At 45.8% G+C, this 17655-nt stretch overlaps 1 protein-coding gene across 1 annotated transcript; it reads left to right on the forward strand.

The window, feature by feature from the left end:
* The first annotated feature begins 9169 nt into the window (after positions 1-9169).
* On the forward strand, positions 9170-16638 carry LOC143269181 (retinol dehydrogenase 16-like). Its single transcript, XM_076554059.1, has 4 exons — positions 9170-9527; positions 14094-14352; positions 15576-15739; positions 16192-16638. Exons 1-4 carry the CDS (start codon positions 9194-9196, stop codon positions 16407-16409), a joined length of 975 nt encoding a protein of 324 aa, XP_076410174.1. The 5' UTR covers positions 9170-9193; the 3' UTR covers positions 16410-16638.
* Positions 16639-17655: the final 1017 nt, after the last annotated feature.

Consider the following 17655-nt stretch of genomic DNA (forward strand, 5'->3'; position numbering starts at 1 on the left):
CCAAGATGTAAAGGAGCTAAGAGTCTCCCAGTGCTCCTGTATAGTTCATTCACGTCAGCTCATGATCTACTTGCAAAGAGAACAAGACAGTGTACGGTGGGACACTCCTACAATGTTAGCATTCTGTAAAATGAACCAGAAGGATGAATGTGAGTAGACAGAAAGTGTGAATATGAAGTCTCCTGGATTCACACTTTCTCTCTCTACACACACACATACACACACACACACACACACACACACACACACACACACACACACACTACATTATAGAAAAATCAGGAGCATTTCTCCACTTTGTAGACTGTGAAGAACCTGATCAGAATGGTTGGACCCATCCCCGAAACTCTGTCCAGAACACAGACAAACATGAGAGAACAAGTTTCTGTCCCTCTTGCTGGGCTACATACGGGAAGGGCCAGCACCAAGGACAGATCTATGGTTTGTAAAGAGGAGCATCATGTGCTTGAACACAGTGTAATTAGAAGAAAGTACCCATAATGTGGTCCAAGTCTCAAGTGCCGCACCCTGGGAGGAGCCCACATTCCTCCTCCTTCCAGATTTCTTTGTTGAGTGAAGACTGGAGTCTACTCAGGGGACCTGTGAGGGACCCTTCAGATCCCACAGAAGCCATCTTGTTTATTCCCTTTGCTGAGAAACACACTATATATACCCCAAAATCATGTCTTACTCATTCCCTGCATGAGGACTATACTTTATAAATCCCCACATCATGTCTGCAACCCTAGAATCTCAGCCATTAGAACATGATATTCCTTCATTCCTGAGTTAAGTTATGAACAAGGGCTGCATGTGGGCAGGACTGGAAAAGGCTTCCACAGTGGGCCTGTTCCCACCCTTTGCATCACTGATTCTAGACTCCATCCCTCCCCTCCCTACATGCAGAAGAAAGAGTGGGGTGGGTGGGGATGGCCTGGCCTTCACTGGAGAAGTGTTTCTCACCTGGCTGAGCTACACTCCTCTGGAGTCTTGATCCCAGTAGATGGTTCAGCTCAGATTCTGCCTCAGCACTGCAGCCCAGAGATCAGACAGCTGGAGTGTTGAGAGACTCACAAGTTCAGCCCTGGAATGGGACAAGGTGCCCCCTACCCAGGACACTGAAGAGGACCACTGGGCAGTGTCAGTTGGTCTGTGCAGGAATCTCAGTGGAGGGATGGATGGGCTGAGGGAAGCTTCACAGGACAGGGAGGTGTCTCTGAGGATTTCTCTTCAGCCCTGTGACTCCAGGTGAGGGAGTCACACGCAGACCCCTATTCTCACTGACTTTATCTGGAAATCCAGGGACTGGTCTGGATCCTGCTGTGTTCTAGAAGCCCTTGTCAACAACAGGAGTGTGTGTTGCTGTCAGGATGAGTAAGAAGGGTCAGCAGGTGTGGGGAGTGGGTTTGAACATGAATGGATGGGGCTAGGGAATTCACAGGTGAAGGGACATGTGTTCACTGGGGGGAAATGCACCTTCAGGCTCCTTTGTTAAGGAAGTCCCAGTGTTCACTTTGTAGGATGCAGCCCACTCTTTCTAGGGTTTTGAGGTCCCCTTGGGTACTCAGAACCTTGAGAAACCCTTACTCTTTTGCCCTAATGAGCATCCTAGGGAAGTCCTGACAGCTGTTGGGAAGCAGGACAAGGAAGAGCAAACAAGGAGCAGGACCAGGACCAGGAAAGCCATGGACAAGGGGAAGAGGAGGAGAAGGAACAGAATTAGCAGAAGGAACAGGATTTGAATCCAAAGTGAGCTTCACTAAATGAGGAGGAGAAGGAGGAGGAGCAGGACGATGATCTGGCTGTCTTAGGTGCTTCTCTGTGGCTGTGATACTGTTATGCTCCGATCTTGGGGCTCCAAAAGACCACCATGGAGACCGAATCACATTTGTAAAAGCAAAGATTCTTTATTTTCAAGCTCAGAGCTTGGACTTTCTCTCAGACACAGTGGTGAACCAGATAGCCCAGAGCCTAGGCCAGGTGGGGTTTTATCATAGCAGAGGTTGGGGTGTCGACGTTCCCAGGGTTCAGGACACCGCTTGGCTGATATTTCTCAAAGGGTGCTGAACATGTTTGGAATGTCAGGTTTCTCCCCTTAGACACAGGCCCTCCTTGGGGGGAGTCAGTTTATGACTTCTCCTCTTCTGGGTGTTGCCTGTCAGTAAGCCTGTCACAGAAGTTGTGTCTGGGCCTCTAAGCCTGTCATGGCAGTTGTGTGGTCAAGCTGTTTTTACACACACACACACACACACACACACACACACACACACACACACACACACACACACACACTACAGACTAAAAGAAACTTGGGAAGGAAAGGCCTTATTTGGCTTATACTTCCAGGCCACAGTCCATGACTGAACAAAGTCAAGGCAGGAACTCAATGCTGGAGTCTAGAGGAAGGAGACTGAGACAGAGACCATGCCTGACGCTTCTCACTGGTTTTCTCTCCATGGCAGGCTCAGCTTTGCTTTTTCACACACCTCAGGACCACATACCCAAGGGTGGCACCACCTGCTGTGGGACAGACCCTCCCACAGCCCTCACTATTAAAGGAAAAGTCCACAGACATACCTGCAGGCCAATCAGATGGAGGCAATTCCACAGTTCGGTTTCCTCTTCCCAGATGTCCTTAGCCTGTGTCGGGTTGATGAAAATATCCAGCACAATTGACCCACTGACATCATGACACACAGTGTATCAGTATTAGACTACAACCTTTCCTTTTTGTTGTCGATTCTCAGATCTCATGCTAATATCATGGTATAAAACAGTATGACTTGGATGTCTCACACTCTCAAAACATTAAAACCCCTTAAAAGTTCAAGGTCTCTTTAAAACATACAAAGTCTAGTCACTGTGGGTTTCTGAAAAATCAAAACAATTAAATATTTTCTTCTTCCAAAAGAGAAGAACCTCCATGTACAAAAACAATGACCCTTAATCAAAATGAAATTCCAGCAGCAGAGATCTCAATCTTGTAGATCAACGTCTGACATCTGGGGCTCACTCATGATCTTCTGGCCTCCAAAGCCTCGATATCTCCAGGTCTCCAGCTCCGCCATCCTCAATGCACACAGTTTGTCTCATGTCTGATGTCTCAGGCCTGCTCCACTCCATTCCTGCTGCCATCTTAGGTCCCCCAGGGCTGGAATCTCAACTATTCTGCGGTCTCCATACCAGCTGAGGCTGCACCTTCACCTTTGGTCTCTCCTGGTCTCTCCCAGTGGTCAGCCTCAGTTGCTCTCCATGACCTCTTCAATCCCACAGCTTTCATGTCACCAATACTACTCTCATGGGAGAGATTCTCAAACACTGCCGAGGTCATCTGTGAATTTAAGATGCAGAGTTGGTCCCTGTGCACCATGGATAGCCAGTGTGTGCTCAACCTGAGGAAATACTTCCCAGATTTTATCTCAGTGATGCTGGTCTCTAATGGATCACAGTCGATTCTTCAGCCCCAGATGACCAGCATCCATTGTCACAGTAAAGCAAAATTTCACTTTCTATGATTCATGATAAAAATGTCAGATATACAACCTGATGGGGGAATTTCACCCCTCTGAACGTCACAAGTCTGGCCTTCTACTATCTGCATTGTTTACCATATCCTTTTCTTTTTAATTTTCAAATTTATTCCACTCTAATGTATTGCATACTCTCCCTCCTCCCCTCCACGTCCCCATCCTCTACAGTCCCCATCCACTCCTCCTCCTCAAAAGGCAGCCCTCCCAGGGATATCAACCAAACATGACTTATCAAGGTGCCATAAGACTAGACACTTCCCCTCATATTATGTTTGGACAAATCAACCCAGCAGGACGTAAAGGGTCCCCAAAGCAGCCAAAAGAGTCAGAGAAAGCCCATGCTTCTGCTCTTAGGAGTCCCCCAAGAACAGCAAACTACATAATAATAACATGTATGCAGAGGGATTTTAGGTCAGACCCACGCAGACCCCCTGATTGTTGGTTCAGTCTCTGTGAGCCCCTTTAAGCCCGGGTTAGTCGATTTGGTGGGTTTTCTTGTGGTTTCCTTGGCCCCTATGGCTCTATAGTCATTTTTTCCCCTTCTCGGCAGGATTCACCAAGGTTGGCCTAATGTCTGGCTGTTGGTCTCTGTCTCTGCTCCTATCAGTTTCTAAATGGAGCCTCTCTGACCATGATAAAGATAGGGTCTTGTCTTTGACTATAGTAGAGTATCATTAGGAGTCATTTCACTCACTTATTGTTATTGTTGCTGTTGGTACTATTTGGTTCTAACACAGATCTCTGGGCTGCTGGAAAAGAAGAAGTCAAAGTATTTCTGTTCTCAGATGATATGATAGTATACATAAGAGATACTAAAAATTCTACCAGGGAACTCCTACACCTGAAAAACACCTTCAGGGAAGTGGCTGGAGGGAGATTAACTTTAAAGAAGCAGACAAACAAATAAACAACAACAACAACAAACTATCAGTAGCCCTCATATAAACAAATGATAAATGAGTCAAGAAGAAATCAGAGAAACAATACCCTGCACAATAACTACAGATACTATAAAGTATAGCTAGACTAGCTATAACCAAGCAAGAGAAATACCTGTATGACAATAACTTGAAGCCTTTGAAGAAAGAAATTGAAGAAAATATCAGAAGTTGAAAAGATCCCCCACACTCAAGAATTGGTAGGGTCAACATAGTAAAAATGGCCATTTTACCAAGAGAAATCTACAGATTAAATGAAATACTCCTAAAATTCCAACACAGTTCTTTCCAGACCTGTAAACAAAATAATACCCAACTTCATATGGAAAAGCAAAAAATAAATAAACCCAGGCTAGCTAAAAATAAACCTGTACAATAAAAGAAGTTTTAGAGTTATCACCATCCCTGATTTCAAACTGTACTACAGAGCTCTAATAATAAAAACAGCATGGCATTGGCATGAAAACAGACAAAATAGACGATCCAGACATAAACACACACACACACACACACACACACACACACACACACACACACACACACACCTGGATTTTGATAAAGAACCCAGAAATACACAATGGAAAAAAAGACAACAACGTCCTTCTGCATCCTTCTCTTCAACCCCCAGAGAACAGCCCATTACGTTTCCAGCTTACAAGAGCCTTTCAGCTCAAACTCCAACATCCTTCCATAAACCTCACAAACAGTGATGTGTGCAGGGCCATCAGAGTGAAGTCCCACAGTGGTTGTACAAGTTTACATTCCCACCAACAGTGGAGGAGTGTTCCCTTTGCTCCACATCCTCTCCAACATTGACTGTCATTGGTGTTTTTGATCGTAGCCATTCTAACAGGTGTAAGGTGGTATCTCAGAGTCGTTTTGATTTGCATTTCTCTGATGATTAAGGATGTTAAGCATTTCTTTACATGTCTTTCAGCCATTTGTAGTTCTTGTTTTGTGAATTCTCTGTTTAGCTCTTTAGCCCATTTGGGGTCTGACTTTTGTCATATTTTACAAGAGGCAGTGATAGTTTTTAAGAGCTATAAGTCCTCAGGGGTCGGCTGCAGGTGGGCCTTGACAAAACGAGACAGAGCCTGTCTTTTAGGATGAAAGAGCTGGTGTAGACAGGACAGAATTTGTCAAGTGTCCGGGTGACTGTGAGGATGTGGGTTGTCGTGTGTGGATTCCCTGTGGTGGGTGAGGTGAGTCTGGGCCTTGGAGGACACTGTCCTAGCTGCCTGGTGGGCTCAGTTATGTCCCTCAGAGATGATGAAGCTGTTGGTCTGATGAGACCAGCAATGAATAATCCCTATAGCTTTGGAAAGATGGAAGGCTTTTAGCAGGGCCATAATTTGGCCTGAGTTTGTCATGGGTCCTCCTTTTGTTGTTAGTAGCCTGTGCTCTTTCCAGATGGCAGCGTGGAACAAGAGGATATGAAAAGCATATTTGCGGTCTGTGTAAACATTTAGGGATTGTCCTTGTGCCAATTGGAAGGCATGAGTGAGAGCTATTAATTCAGCCTGTTGGTTAGTAGTGTTGGTGGGGGTGCCTGTGCCACCACCACCCCAATATCTGACACTGGCAGAGCCTGCTTTTCAGGTCCCCTATGTAAAAATGAGCTGCCATCTGTGTGCCAGGTATAGGTGGCCTGAGGCAATGTGCCCTCCTGCATGTGTGAAGGACGGGGCAGTAGTTCCTCTAGGTTTGCAATGAGAGAATGAGATGGGGAGTCGTCAGTATTGGGTTGAGGGAGAAGACTTGAGATATAGAGGGCAGAAATCTCAGGGCAGCAACATCAGGCTTCAGCTGCCAGGCCTCAGAAGAGCTGACAGTTGTGGGGTTGGAATTTGTGGGGAGGACCAGCCTATGTTGTCTAGGGAAAAGTGAGGCAATGGATTCCCCAGAGTCCTGTTGTCCAAGGTCTGAAGAAGGCCCTGGCAGCAGTTGAGGCAAAAGGCAGTTTTGCTCAGTGGCTGGCATTGGCACTCTGGAGCCAGTTCCAGGTGGAGGTTCTTCTGTGCCCATCCATCTTCTTTGGAGGAAATAAGGGTGCTGCCAGGAGCTGGCATGTCTCTGTATCATAAAAGCTTTTTAATTAAACAATTTAAATGCCATATTCTGCAGATCTCTGAGCATTTGTGGATTGTCTGTCTATTAGGTGACTGACTATCAACCTGTGTTCCCTAACAGTCTCTAATATGTTAGGAGCTTTAATAAGACTGAAAAAGGGGGCTTGTGAGTTGGTGTGACTCACCTCTGAGAAAAGGACCCTCTTGGGGGACCAGAAGCTCCATTATAGAGTATGTCGCTTGTTTATCAAATATGTATTAAGCAAACCTCTGCCACCATTTATTTAAATTCTCTAGAAGCTTGGTTTTGAACACTTGGCAAAGACATAGGTGTAAATCTCTAAGTTATATTTTTGTTAATCTGAATGGATCTTTATAGCTTTCAATATCTATTATCACATAGAGTATATTATGAACCAGAGTTGAATCAAATATAGCTTTACATCTCTATCATCATACAAAAAATTCATACCGACCCAAAATATCTGAGGCTTGCTGCTTCCTTACTCCAGAAGGAGATAAAATGAACAGAGAGGTCACTAGGACTAAATGTATTTTTTTAACCTGAGCAAACCTTAGACAAAGCAGACATCTCTATCTCTGACTCACTCTTTGTATCAAACAGGACATTTAAAGAGAGAGAGAGAGTAGACAGACATAAACAGGTCTTTGGAGCAAAGAAAAAGAAAGAAAGTAGAGGATTCTTTCTTGGTTTCCCAACTGTCTGGGCCGAAGACTACTGAGGGCAAAGCTGCCGGCGAGTGAGAAAGCAGCTATGTTACGGGTGGAAGAGAGTGAATCCGGAAGCACATTTGGTACAGGCGGAAGAGAGCGGATCTGCTGCAGGGCGGAGCAGGCGGTGAGGTCGTGGCGTGAAGCGGGTACCTCTGGTGGGCCCTGTCCAGGTATGTTACTGAACACACATGCCACACACACAACAGAGTTCGTGTGGGAGGTCTATCGGGAGGGGGAGAGCAGAAGAATAAGAGTGAAAGACCACGTTGGGTGGGGACTTGGGAGAGGCAGGCAGACGAGAGGGAAGGGAAGAGAGAGAAATGAAGAGGTATAATATAAGGGAAGGGGATCTTCCCATTTCCCTGATTGCTCAAAGTAGTCATATAGGACAAAAGGGAGGAGCAAACGAGGACCAAGCCATTCAGAGGGTCATCACCACACTCAACGGGGTCAGATTTAGCCTCGCTAAGTCATTGGAGCTCGGCGCCTGGTACCAGGGCTTTTGTAGAGGCCAGAATGCGAGGACGAACACTAAGGTCTAAGAGGGGTCTCATCCACAGGAAAGCATCAGGAATGGAGTCACAAAAGCCCCGTTGGTCCTAATGAAACTGTAGGATTGCAGCTCCGAGGGTGGTGGGATGGGGTCAGGTGAAGAGAGCCAGCCAAGCCTTTAAGGCTGTGGATGGAGGTTTCCGAGGTACCAGAGGAAGGTCACCTCCTCATCCCTCAGGCAGCTAAGCAGGCGTGCGTCCCTGCTGGAGGCCCCGGTGAGGAGCATACCACCACTCTTCCCTGGAGTGTGGAGTGCTGCGGGATCCGGAGCTGAGGAGGGGTGGGTCTGAATGCGAACAGGGGAAAGCACCTGAAAGATGAGACAAGCAGAGAAGCCACCAGTCCTCTCTTAATGCTCTGTCCTTCCTCCAAAAGGGCTAAGTCCCTCTCTGCCCCACCTCACTACACCCTGTTCTATCTGTCCTCACTCCTCCAAAACCTCTGTGGTTAATTTTGGCAGGGTAGTGGCTAGCTCCTCCCTCTGACTCCGATCACTCTTTATTTGTCAGAACATGATCAAAATATCATACAACACGCCAGAGGTTGTGAGTAAGGTTTGCTGGGAAATTAAGCCAGAAACCCTGGCTCGGGGCAGTCAGGGGCAGTCATGGAGGTTGCGGCTGAGGATGGCTCTGCTCGTGTCTACTAGAATTCATGCAGCCCAAAGAAGAGCTTTTGAGGGAAAAGTCGTTTCCTCCCCCACGTCATCTGTGAGACTTAGGGATCTGAGTTCCAGGTGTCATCACCTAGAGGTCCTCAGGGGTCAGCCTTCCTCCTTGGCCCCTCCTCCTTCCCAGGCAGCTGCTGTACCAGGAAGTCACCAGCTGGCCCTGTCCTTTCTTTAGTGTCTCCTGGAGTTGTAGTGACAAGGAGAGACCTTTGTTTTCTGAGGAGAGAATCTGGCTGAGGAACCTGGGGAGGACACCTGAGCTCAGGGCAGGATCTTCACGTAATGTCTTCTGAGTCCCGGTGCAGGTTGGCAAGGGCACCTACGTTCAGAAAGCCCTGGGTTCGGGGCTTTGGAGTGCCAAATGCAGAGTCACAGAGGAGCCAGGGAGTGCCTGTAGTGAGCATGTGTGAGGAAACATGCATGTATTCCCACACGAGTAAATCAAAGATCCTAAGAAAAAGGAGGTGTGTTGGTGAATAGACCGTGGTGTTTTCTTTGGCAGCAAGTAAGGGGATGCCAAAGGCCATTGTATACCAGCTGAGCAGACAGGTGGAAGGTAAGAGAAGTGAGGCATGAATAAATATCAAGGGAGGCACGGGACAGGAAACAAAGTGTGGACTCCCTGCTAGAAGCCTCTGATTCTCAGTGTCTACGTTGTCCTCTATGAATAGAGGCCAGGCTCACTTTAGCACAGACTGTATGTACCTATTCTTCCAAGCCATGTGGCTCTACCTGGTGGTTCTCCTGGGCCTGTGGAACCTCCTGCGCTTGTTCAGAGAGAGGCAGGTGGTGAGCCATCTCCAAGACAAGCATGTCTTCATCACGGGCTGTGACTCGGGCTTTGGGAACCTGCTGGCCAGACAGCTGGACAGGAGAGGCATGAGGGTGCTGGCTGCATGTCTGACAGAAAATGGAGCTGAGGAGCTGAGGAGCAAGACATCAGACAGGCTGGAGACGGTGATCCTCGATGTCACCAAGACAGAGAGTATTGTGGCCGCCACTCAGTGGGTGAAGGAGCGTGTTGGGAACAGAGGTACCATTGAGATTCCTGTGTGTGTCTGCTGGTTTGTGTCTCTGTGTGAAGGGAATGCCTGTGTAGACCTGAAAAGGTTGCTCAAGGGGGTGGGGGTGGAATTTTAGTGTCTACAGACTCTTCCCCTCTCCAGCATGTCAGGACTTCCTCTTCCTCCTACATTTGGTCCTTCAAGTTCTCTTCTCTTGGACAGCTGGTGTCATGTGTCATTTCATGTCCACACTTCTGTCTGTCCTCTTCTGTCACTGTATGCAGAAAGGCTGCAATGTTGGCTGCTGAGTGCCAGGTTAGAGACAGTGAGGAGGTTGGGGCCCTGGCTGTGTGTGAAGCTGGCTGGGCATGGGTCAGATGCATCTCCACTCTCAGTACTGGACTCTGGTCTCACCTTCCACCTGGGATCCTTTATGGGGAGCCAAGGTCATTGCCATGCTTAAGGGTAACACCCCACACTGGAGGAATGCCTTAGTTCAGTCAAATCTAGGAAGGGAGTTCTCTCTCTCACACTCACACTTCCTGCCTCTATTCTTTCTTCTCTCCCTTTCTGTCTCCCTTTCACTGTTTGTGTGCATATAAAAATAATTAATTAATTAATTAAAAAATCTATTGCAAACATGTTTATTGTTCTAAACACTAGATCATATGAATCCACAATTAATACACAATTTACTATTTAGTGGATAAAACTAGTAACAGTTAGATCTGTACCAATTAATACATGTGAATTCTTTTCAGTTTAAATGGTGAACAATTTTTGACACTTGAAGACTTATTCAAATATAGTATTCAAATAATTAAAATAGTTAGCCCAGTAATAAAACCCAACTAGTTTTACAATGACTTGGCTTTGGATATTGGAATAGTTTCATTTGGTTGTGTTTATTTGTGTTGGGTTTTGAGTTTAGGTCTTGGTATAGAGCTGGCCATGATTTGATGTTTCTCTTCCTCAGCCTGCTTTGTGCCAGGATTTCAGTTATGTACAACCACACTCAGCTTGTTTCCTATATTTATTGTCATAAGCACTGTCTTGGGAAACTTCTGCTTAATTCAGAGTATACACCATGTTTAATTTTGGAAACAAGAAATAAAATATTTTTCCATATTTTTAACAAATTCTTTTTCATTTGTTTCTGGTTTGGGGGTTGTATTTTGTTTAGTTGTTTGGTTGGTTTTGGGTTTTTGTTGTTGTTGTTTTTGTTTTTTGAAACAAGGTTTGTCTGTGTGCTCATGGCTGTCCTGGAACTTGGATTGTAGACCGGGCTGGTCTTGAACTCACAGAGATCCACCTGCCTCTGCCTCTGAAGTGCACTTAAAGAAGTGGGCCAGCATGCCTGGAAACTTTTTTTTCATAAAATATATTTCCATCATGTTTCCCTTTCCTCAACACATTCCAGATCCTCCCCATATCTTTACACACCCAATTTCATATTTGTTCCTCTCTCTCTCTCTCTCTCTCTCTCTCTCTCTCTCTCTCTCTCTCTCTCTCTCTCTCTTTCTCTCTCTCTCTCTCTCTCTCTCTCTCTCACACACACACACACACACACACACACACACACATAAATTAAAATAAAAACAAAATAAAAAACCAAAATGAAAATCAAGAAATAAACAGAAACCCAAAACAAACAAAATACATAAACACATCAACATGAAAGTTCCCTAAAAATAAATACTTGGAGTTCATTTTGTGTTAGCAAGTACTTCTGGGCATGAGGCTCCAATGTCACTGCAGTGGAGAAAACTGTTGCTCCCTTTGCCAGCAGGTATCACTTACAAATTGCTTCTTGGTTAGAGGTGGGACCATGTGTCCACTGCCCCTTCTCAGTGTTGGGTCACTGTCTAGAACCTGATCAGGTCTTACGTGTGCAGCCACACCTTCTGTGAGTTTATGTGTGCCCCAGTCCTGTTGTGTCTGGAAGACAGTTAATTGGAGTCTTCCATCACCTCTGGCTCTTCACTCTCCCCACATCCTTATCTTCAAAGACCCCTGAGCCTTGAGGTGAAGGCTTTGATGAAGATTTCCTTTTAGGACTGAGTGCTCCAAAGTCTCTCACTCTCTGCACATTGTCCAGTCATGTGACTCTGTGCTCATTCTCATCTATTGCAAGACCAATGTCTTCTGATGAGTGCTGTGCAAGGCACTGGTCTATGTGTGTAGTGATAATGTATTAAGACACATTTTACAGTATTTTCCTTGAGCAGGATAATGTTCTTAGGTTTTCCCAAGGCCCATGACCTATCTGGCCTGATGTTTCTGTCTCCTACACAGAGTCAGATATGGCTCCATCTCATAGAGTGACCTTCAAACTAATCAGAAAGTGCCAGTTACTCCAGGTCATTTGTGCCTCTACTGCGCAGTAGATCTTACAGGCAGATCACAGGTGTAGGTCACAGGGTTTGTAGCTGGGTGATCCTGGTGATCACCTTTCCCTCTGGGAGTGCACAGAGTGTCTTTTGGTACCTTGATTGCGAATCAGTAGGGGTGAAGCTGTTGGTTGGGCACCTTCTCAACCTCTCCCTGCTGGATGACATAAGTAACTATCATCTTCAGCAATATGTCCTTACTATCAGGATGTGGAGAACAATGAGTGGCCTTGGCAATAGCCTGTGATGGGGGTTAGGAGTGCGGCTCCATGGAGACTTTTTGACCAATGACTCAACGGGATGTAACCCATTACTGGCACTGATTTTTACCTGGTGGCATAAGATGTCTAGGTCAGAGATCATCTCCCCATCCTATGGTGACTCCATTTAAATTCCTTTCACATATGTATGTATTTTAGGAAGTTTCTATAAAAATAGATTTCCATAGAGCTTCTCAAAACAAAACAAAACAAGACTAAAAAAAAAAAACTTGATGAAAGAATATGGGTCTCCATGAGAATAAAACATGCTTTTCAGCCAAGGGTCCATATGTCATATTGGGCCAACTTTTTAAATCAACAAATGCCATGCTTAATGTCAATAAATGACTCTCCAATGCACCTTGCACAGAAATTAATAGTGTGGATATGGTGTTTAGTTGTAAGCCTTTCTGAGTGGATATTTGAGGATCCAGGACGTAAAGACCAAAGGGGATGAGGAAGGGCAGTCTGTGGGTGAGGATCAAGAAAGGGCGCCCTTTTCTGGGGTTGGGGTGGAGCCTCAGTGCTGTTGGTGATCAGCAAGCATTGTCTCCTCTCTTTCCTGTCCCTGGGTTTTGCAAGAATTTAAGGAGAGCTGCACAATATTGATGCTAGTCCTCGTAAGAACAGCTTCATCAGGGCCATAAACATAGCACTGTTTTTGAAAAACTCCCCAGTCAAGGCCACATTTTTTTTTTTTGTAGGTGGAAAGCTTTTCTCCGGGTCCCGCCAAGCCCCGGCAGTCCAACAGCCCACTTGTAAAATAAACACACAGACGCTTATATTATTTACAAACTGTATGGCCGTGACAGGCTTCTTGCTAGCTGTTCTTATATCTTAAATTAACCCATTTCTATAAATTTGTGCCTTGCCACGTGACTCGTGGCTTACCGGAATCTTCACATGCTGCTGGTCATGGCGGTGGCTGGCAGCTTCTCTCTGATTCACCCTTCCACTTCCCAGAATTTCCTCTCTCCTTGTCCCACCTATACTTCCTGCCTGGCCACTGGCCAATCAGTGTTTTATTTATACAGAACAATATCCACAGCAACCTAGTTACACTGGGACATTAATTTTGCCCTTTCTTTCTTTTCTTTTGTATGTTCCTCTGTTGCCTTAATCCTAGTCCTTCCGTTTTTCTGTCTCTCTTTGCCATTTGAAAGACAAATGCAGCAGTGTGTCTTAGTCAGTATTCTACTTTCCTGGAGGAACACCACCACCATGGCAATTCTAATAAAGGAAACCATTTATTTGGGGCTGGCTTTCTATTTCATAGATTTAGTCCATTATTAGCATGTCGGTCGGGTAGGTAGTCTGGAGACACACAGAGAGACATGGTGCAGGAGAAGGAGCTGGGAGTTCCACATCCACATCAGTTCTACATACATCATTCAGGACAGCAGGAAGAGTGAGACTCTGGTCTGGCTTGAGCTTTGAAACCCCATAGCCCATCCCCAGTGACACACTTCCTCCAACAAGGCCACACCCACGCCCACATAGCCACACCTCCTACTCCCTTTCAAGTAGTACTGTTCTCCAATAGCCAAGCTTTCAAATCTATGAGCCTAGGGTCACAAGTGAAAGAATAAAATATCTTCAAGGATGGAAATAATGTGTAAAAAAAAAATCATAGTTTTATGATCTCCAGATACACAGAGGCACACCATGATTTCAAAATCTATTCTTAAAACTAACAGGTGAGAAAATAACTGCTTCTTGCTTCTCATCAGGCATTGAGGCCATGAAGCCTTCAAGAAGAAGGGTATCCATGCTGTGAGCTTAGAGTCTCTAGGATGGGATCCCCAGCCCATATGATAACATACTCTTCTTCATTGTTTCCTGCTTTCCAGTATACACTTGTCTAAGTGTTCTTACCTATTTGAATACATATTTCATTCAGAACTAGCTATTTTATGTGACTCTCTCTTCTTCCCACTTTCTCCAGGACTCTGGGGCCTGGTCAACAATGCGGGTATTTCCATCCCCACGGTTCCCAATCAATGGCTGAACAAGCAGGAGTTTGCAAAGATACTGGATGTGAACCTGTTGGGCATGATTGAGATGACTCTGAACATGCTGCCTTTAGTGAGGAAGGCAAGGGGCCGTGTGGTCAATGTTTCCAGCATCATGGGCCGAGTGTCCTTCTTTGGTGGTGGTTATTGCATCTCCAAGTATGGTGTAGAGGCCTTCTCAGACTCCCTCAGGTATTGGACAGGGATGGGGGTACCTGAGGGAAGTTTTGGAAGGGGTGTATTTAATCATGGCCTTTAGTATCCCATCATGAGGAAGATACTCTCTGTCTTAGGGGCTCTCTCATCTTCTCTTCATTGAATTATCCATTGACAAGGACATTTCCAAGTCTCTATAGAGGGAAAGACTGAGACCTGAGTTCATCTTGCCCTGTCATATTTGGGGGAGGAAACTGGGGAACATTACTGAGGTAAAATGGCATCTTTGAGTATATTGGGTCAAGATTCCAGCCCCATGAGTTCTATGATGATAAACATGTTTTTGAGTGGGGCTGAACATTTCATTCAAATTGAGAGATAGATATCAGGCCCCTGTAGAGTGCACAATCAACATATTTCATGAAACATAAATGTTTTGACCTGAACTAAAGACTATGGCAACTGAGAGAGTGAGAGAGGAGACTGAGAAGAACTGTGCCCTTCCCTTGGAGTGGCCATGGCTCATTCAGCTGTGTGGACCATGGTAGTCCTCAGATTAGTCAGGGTCCTGTAGCAGGAATGGGCTGAAGCAGAGTAAAGGTTGAACATAGAAACCTGGAACCTGTATGTGTCGGTGGATTCTCTTTGGGGAAAGGACAGACCAGATATGGAAGGAAGATGGTCACCAGGTGGGTTGAGGTAGACTTGTGGAGAGCCTGAGGGCACTGGACAGTATTTATTTCATGCTGTTGGCAATATAAACCTTCAAAGCAATTGAATCAGAAGAGGCACTTGGGGCAGGTACATCCCTGCTGGAGGGAACAGGGAGGCTGTGAATGTGGGGAAGTGGCAGGCAGGGTCTTGCTCTCTGAAGACACCTGCAGGAACAAAGAGAGAGATGTCCTGAGTGCTTCCTGGGACAGTGGGGCAGACTGAGACTTAGGAGTGAGGTGGAGGTGACTCGGGCAAGATGGTGACCCTTTGCATCTGCAGTTCATGGAGAGAGGTCCTAATGGTGTCATGGAACAGAAGGCCTAGTTTTAGGCCAGTGAGCTACACACACCAAACTCTTAGTGTGACATTCCAAAGCACAGAGGCAATGCCCTCACCAGGAGTTTCATTCCCATCTGCTGCACAACCCAGATCCACAACTGTGACCTCTCCTCACCACAGGCTCGTGTTGGCACGTCACTGTACACTTATGGTGACATCTTTTACAGATAATCATCTGAAGTTCGTGATGTCTGTCTGTCTTGCAGGAGGGAGCTCTCCTATTTTGGGGTGAAGGTGGCTATTATAGAGCCTGGTTTCTTCAAAACTGATATAACCAATAGTGACACGCATTTATCAAATACAAAGATGGTGTGGGACCAGGCCAGCTCAGAGGTCAAAGAGATCTATGGCGAGAACTTCCTGGCATCAAGTAAGTGAGCTGAAGACCCAACAGAGTCTAGTCCTGAATCCTTATTCTGTTCATTTTGCCAATACTAACCTATTGCTCTTACACTTCAAAGAAAGGGAATTTAGACCCCTGTCCTTTGGAGGGTGGGTATTTGCTCTTAAAAAGTGTTCTTGACTTTGAGAACAACGTACTCTGTTCCTTCTAAGCCTCTCATCATCATGAAGCTGTGAGTGAGGTCAGGGATGAGAGGAGGAGGAATTAGCCAGCACTTTCCATGAGCTGAGACAAAGATGTGAGTGTGCACGGTTCTTCCTTGAAGCTGGGTCGTGGTCTGCCTGTGGACCTGGGACAGGATAGTGTCGGCATGGCTTCTGATTCGGGATCATGGGGTCAAGAGAAAATTTCCTCTAACTTGGACTAGAGCAGGGGAGGTGTAGGTGAACAGCAGCTGAATTACTTCTTGCTCTGCACAGATCTCTCAATGTTAAAGTCGTTGGACCAAAGGTGTAATGAGGACCTCTCCTTGGTGACGGACTGCATGGAGCACGCACTGACTTCCTGTCACCCTCGCACTCGGTACTCAGCTGGTTGGGATGCCAAACTCTTCTACCTCCCCATGAGCTACCTGCCTACCTTTCTTGTGGATGCCATGATCTACTGGACATCCATAAAGCCTGACAAAGCTCTGTGAAGCCTACATCTGTTTCTGTAGCTGGGGGTAAGTGAGTGTAGTGTGAGGGAGCAGATCCTCAGGAGAAGGAAGATTCCTGCGATCAGTACAACCTTTTCATTGGGAGGGGCATCCACAGGTGCCTGTTTTCTTTCCTTGGTATGAATATAGTGGACATAAAGCCACAGGAAAAACTACAATGTATAAACAGTGATTCTGATTTTGGATGAAAATAAAAAGTGAACTTCCATGTCTCAGGGTCATCCATTTTACTTATCTTCTCTTTAAACATTTGTGTTTCTATTTGTCTATGCAAGTGTGTTTGTATTCCATGGGGGGAATAATTCCGGTATGGGAAAGTTTTTTTGTGTCCCCTAGAACAGGAGTTACAGGCAGTTGTGAGATACCTAACTGTGGACCTGGGATTCTCTAGAGAGAAGAACAATTTGTGATCTCTAGAGAGAAGAAAATGCTCTACCAGCTCTACCAGATTAGTCCATATGTAATTTTTTAAGTATATTTTAAGTTAATTAGTTAGTTTGAGACAAGATCTCACTATGTCACACAGGTACATCATTACCTTCTGAATCTCTTGCCTCATTCCAGCACATCTGTCTTTGGTGTCAAACTCTGTAGAAAGGACAGACACACAGACGCATGTACAGAAAAGCTGGCATCCAGTGGCCTGCATGTGCTCTGATGCAGCCTCAGCTGCTTCTGCTGCGACCTGCCTCCTCAGCATGTCTGTTAGGAGCAGCAAAGGGGAAGGGGCTGGCGAGTCTGCAGGAGGACTGAGGGAGCGTCTCAGGCTGGGACCTTCAGGAAGCTGCAGTGGCGAGTTTTTGCCACACTGTTCACTTATCCATAGACACCCAAACTTGTGCCAGAGAAAGAAGGCTTTGCCAATTCTGACCCTTATTCATGTAGGGAAAGGCTTTGCCAATTTGCCATGTGTCTGAGACCTTGGTCCTTGTGATGGTGGTGCCCAGGTCAACAGAACACCCTCACTCAGGGCTTCTTCCTCCTCTGTATTGCTTCATGGTTTCTGATGCTGGGATTATGAAGGTGTGCCACCAAGCCATGCTGTTGCTTTATAATTAATCAATACATACAAACACTATTATTACACATGATAATAAAATAGCATGTAATAGTTCAAGCAATTCATCATAAAACTCACAATGAGTGTTGATTCCAAAATCGGAACACTGAAGGAATGGGGTGTCCAAGATGTAAAGCAGCTAAGAGTCTCCAAATGCTCCTGTGT

The sequence above is a fragment of the Peromyscus maniculatus genome, chromosome 18 (assembly GCF_049852395.1).
Source record: "Peromyscus maniculatus bairdii isolate BWxNUB_F1_BW_parent chromosome 18, HU_Pman_BW_mat_3.1, whole genome shotgun sequence".
NCBI lineage: Eukaryota > Metazoa > Chordata > Mammalia > Rodentia > Cricetidae > Peromyscus > Peromyscus maniculatus.

Coding starts and splice junctions, on each gene's coding strand:
- LOC143269181 (XM_076554059.1), top strand. CDS start 9,194: ATGTACCTATTCTTCCAAGCCATGTGGCTCTACCTGGTGGTTCTCCTG. Junction 9,528..14,093: donor GGAGCGTGTTGGGAACAGAG/GTACCATTGAGA, acceptor CACTTTCTCCAG/GACTCTGGGGCCTGGTCAAC. Junction 14,353..15,575: donor GCCTTCTCAGACTCCCTCAG/GTATTGGACAGG, acceptor TCTGTCTTGCAG/GAGGGAGCTCTCCTATTTTG.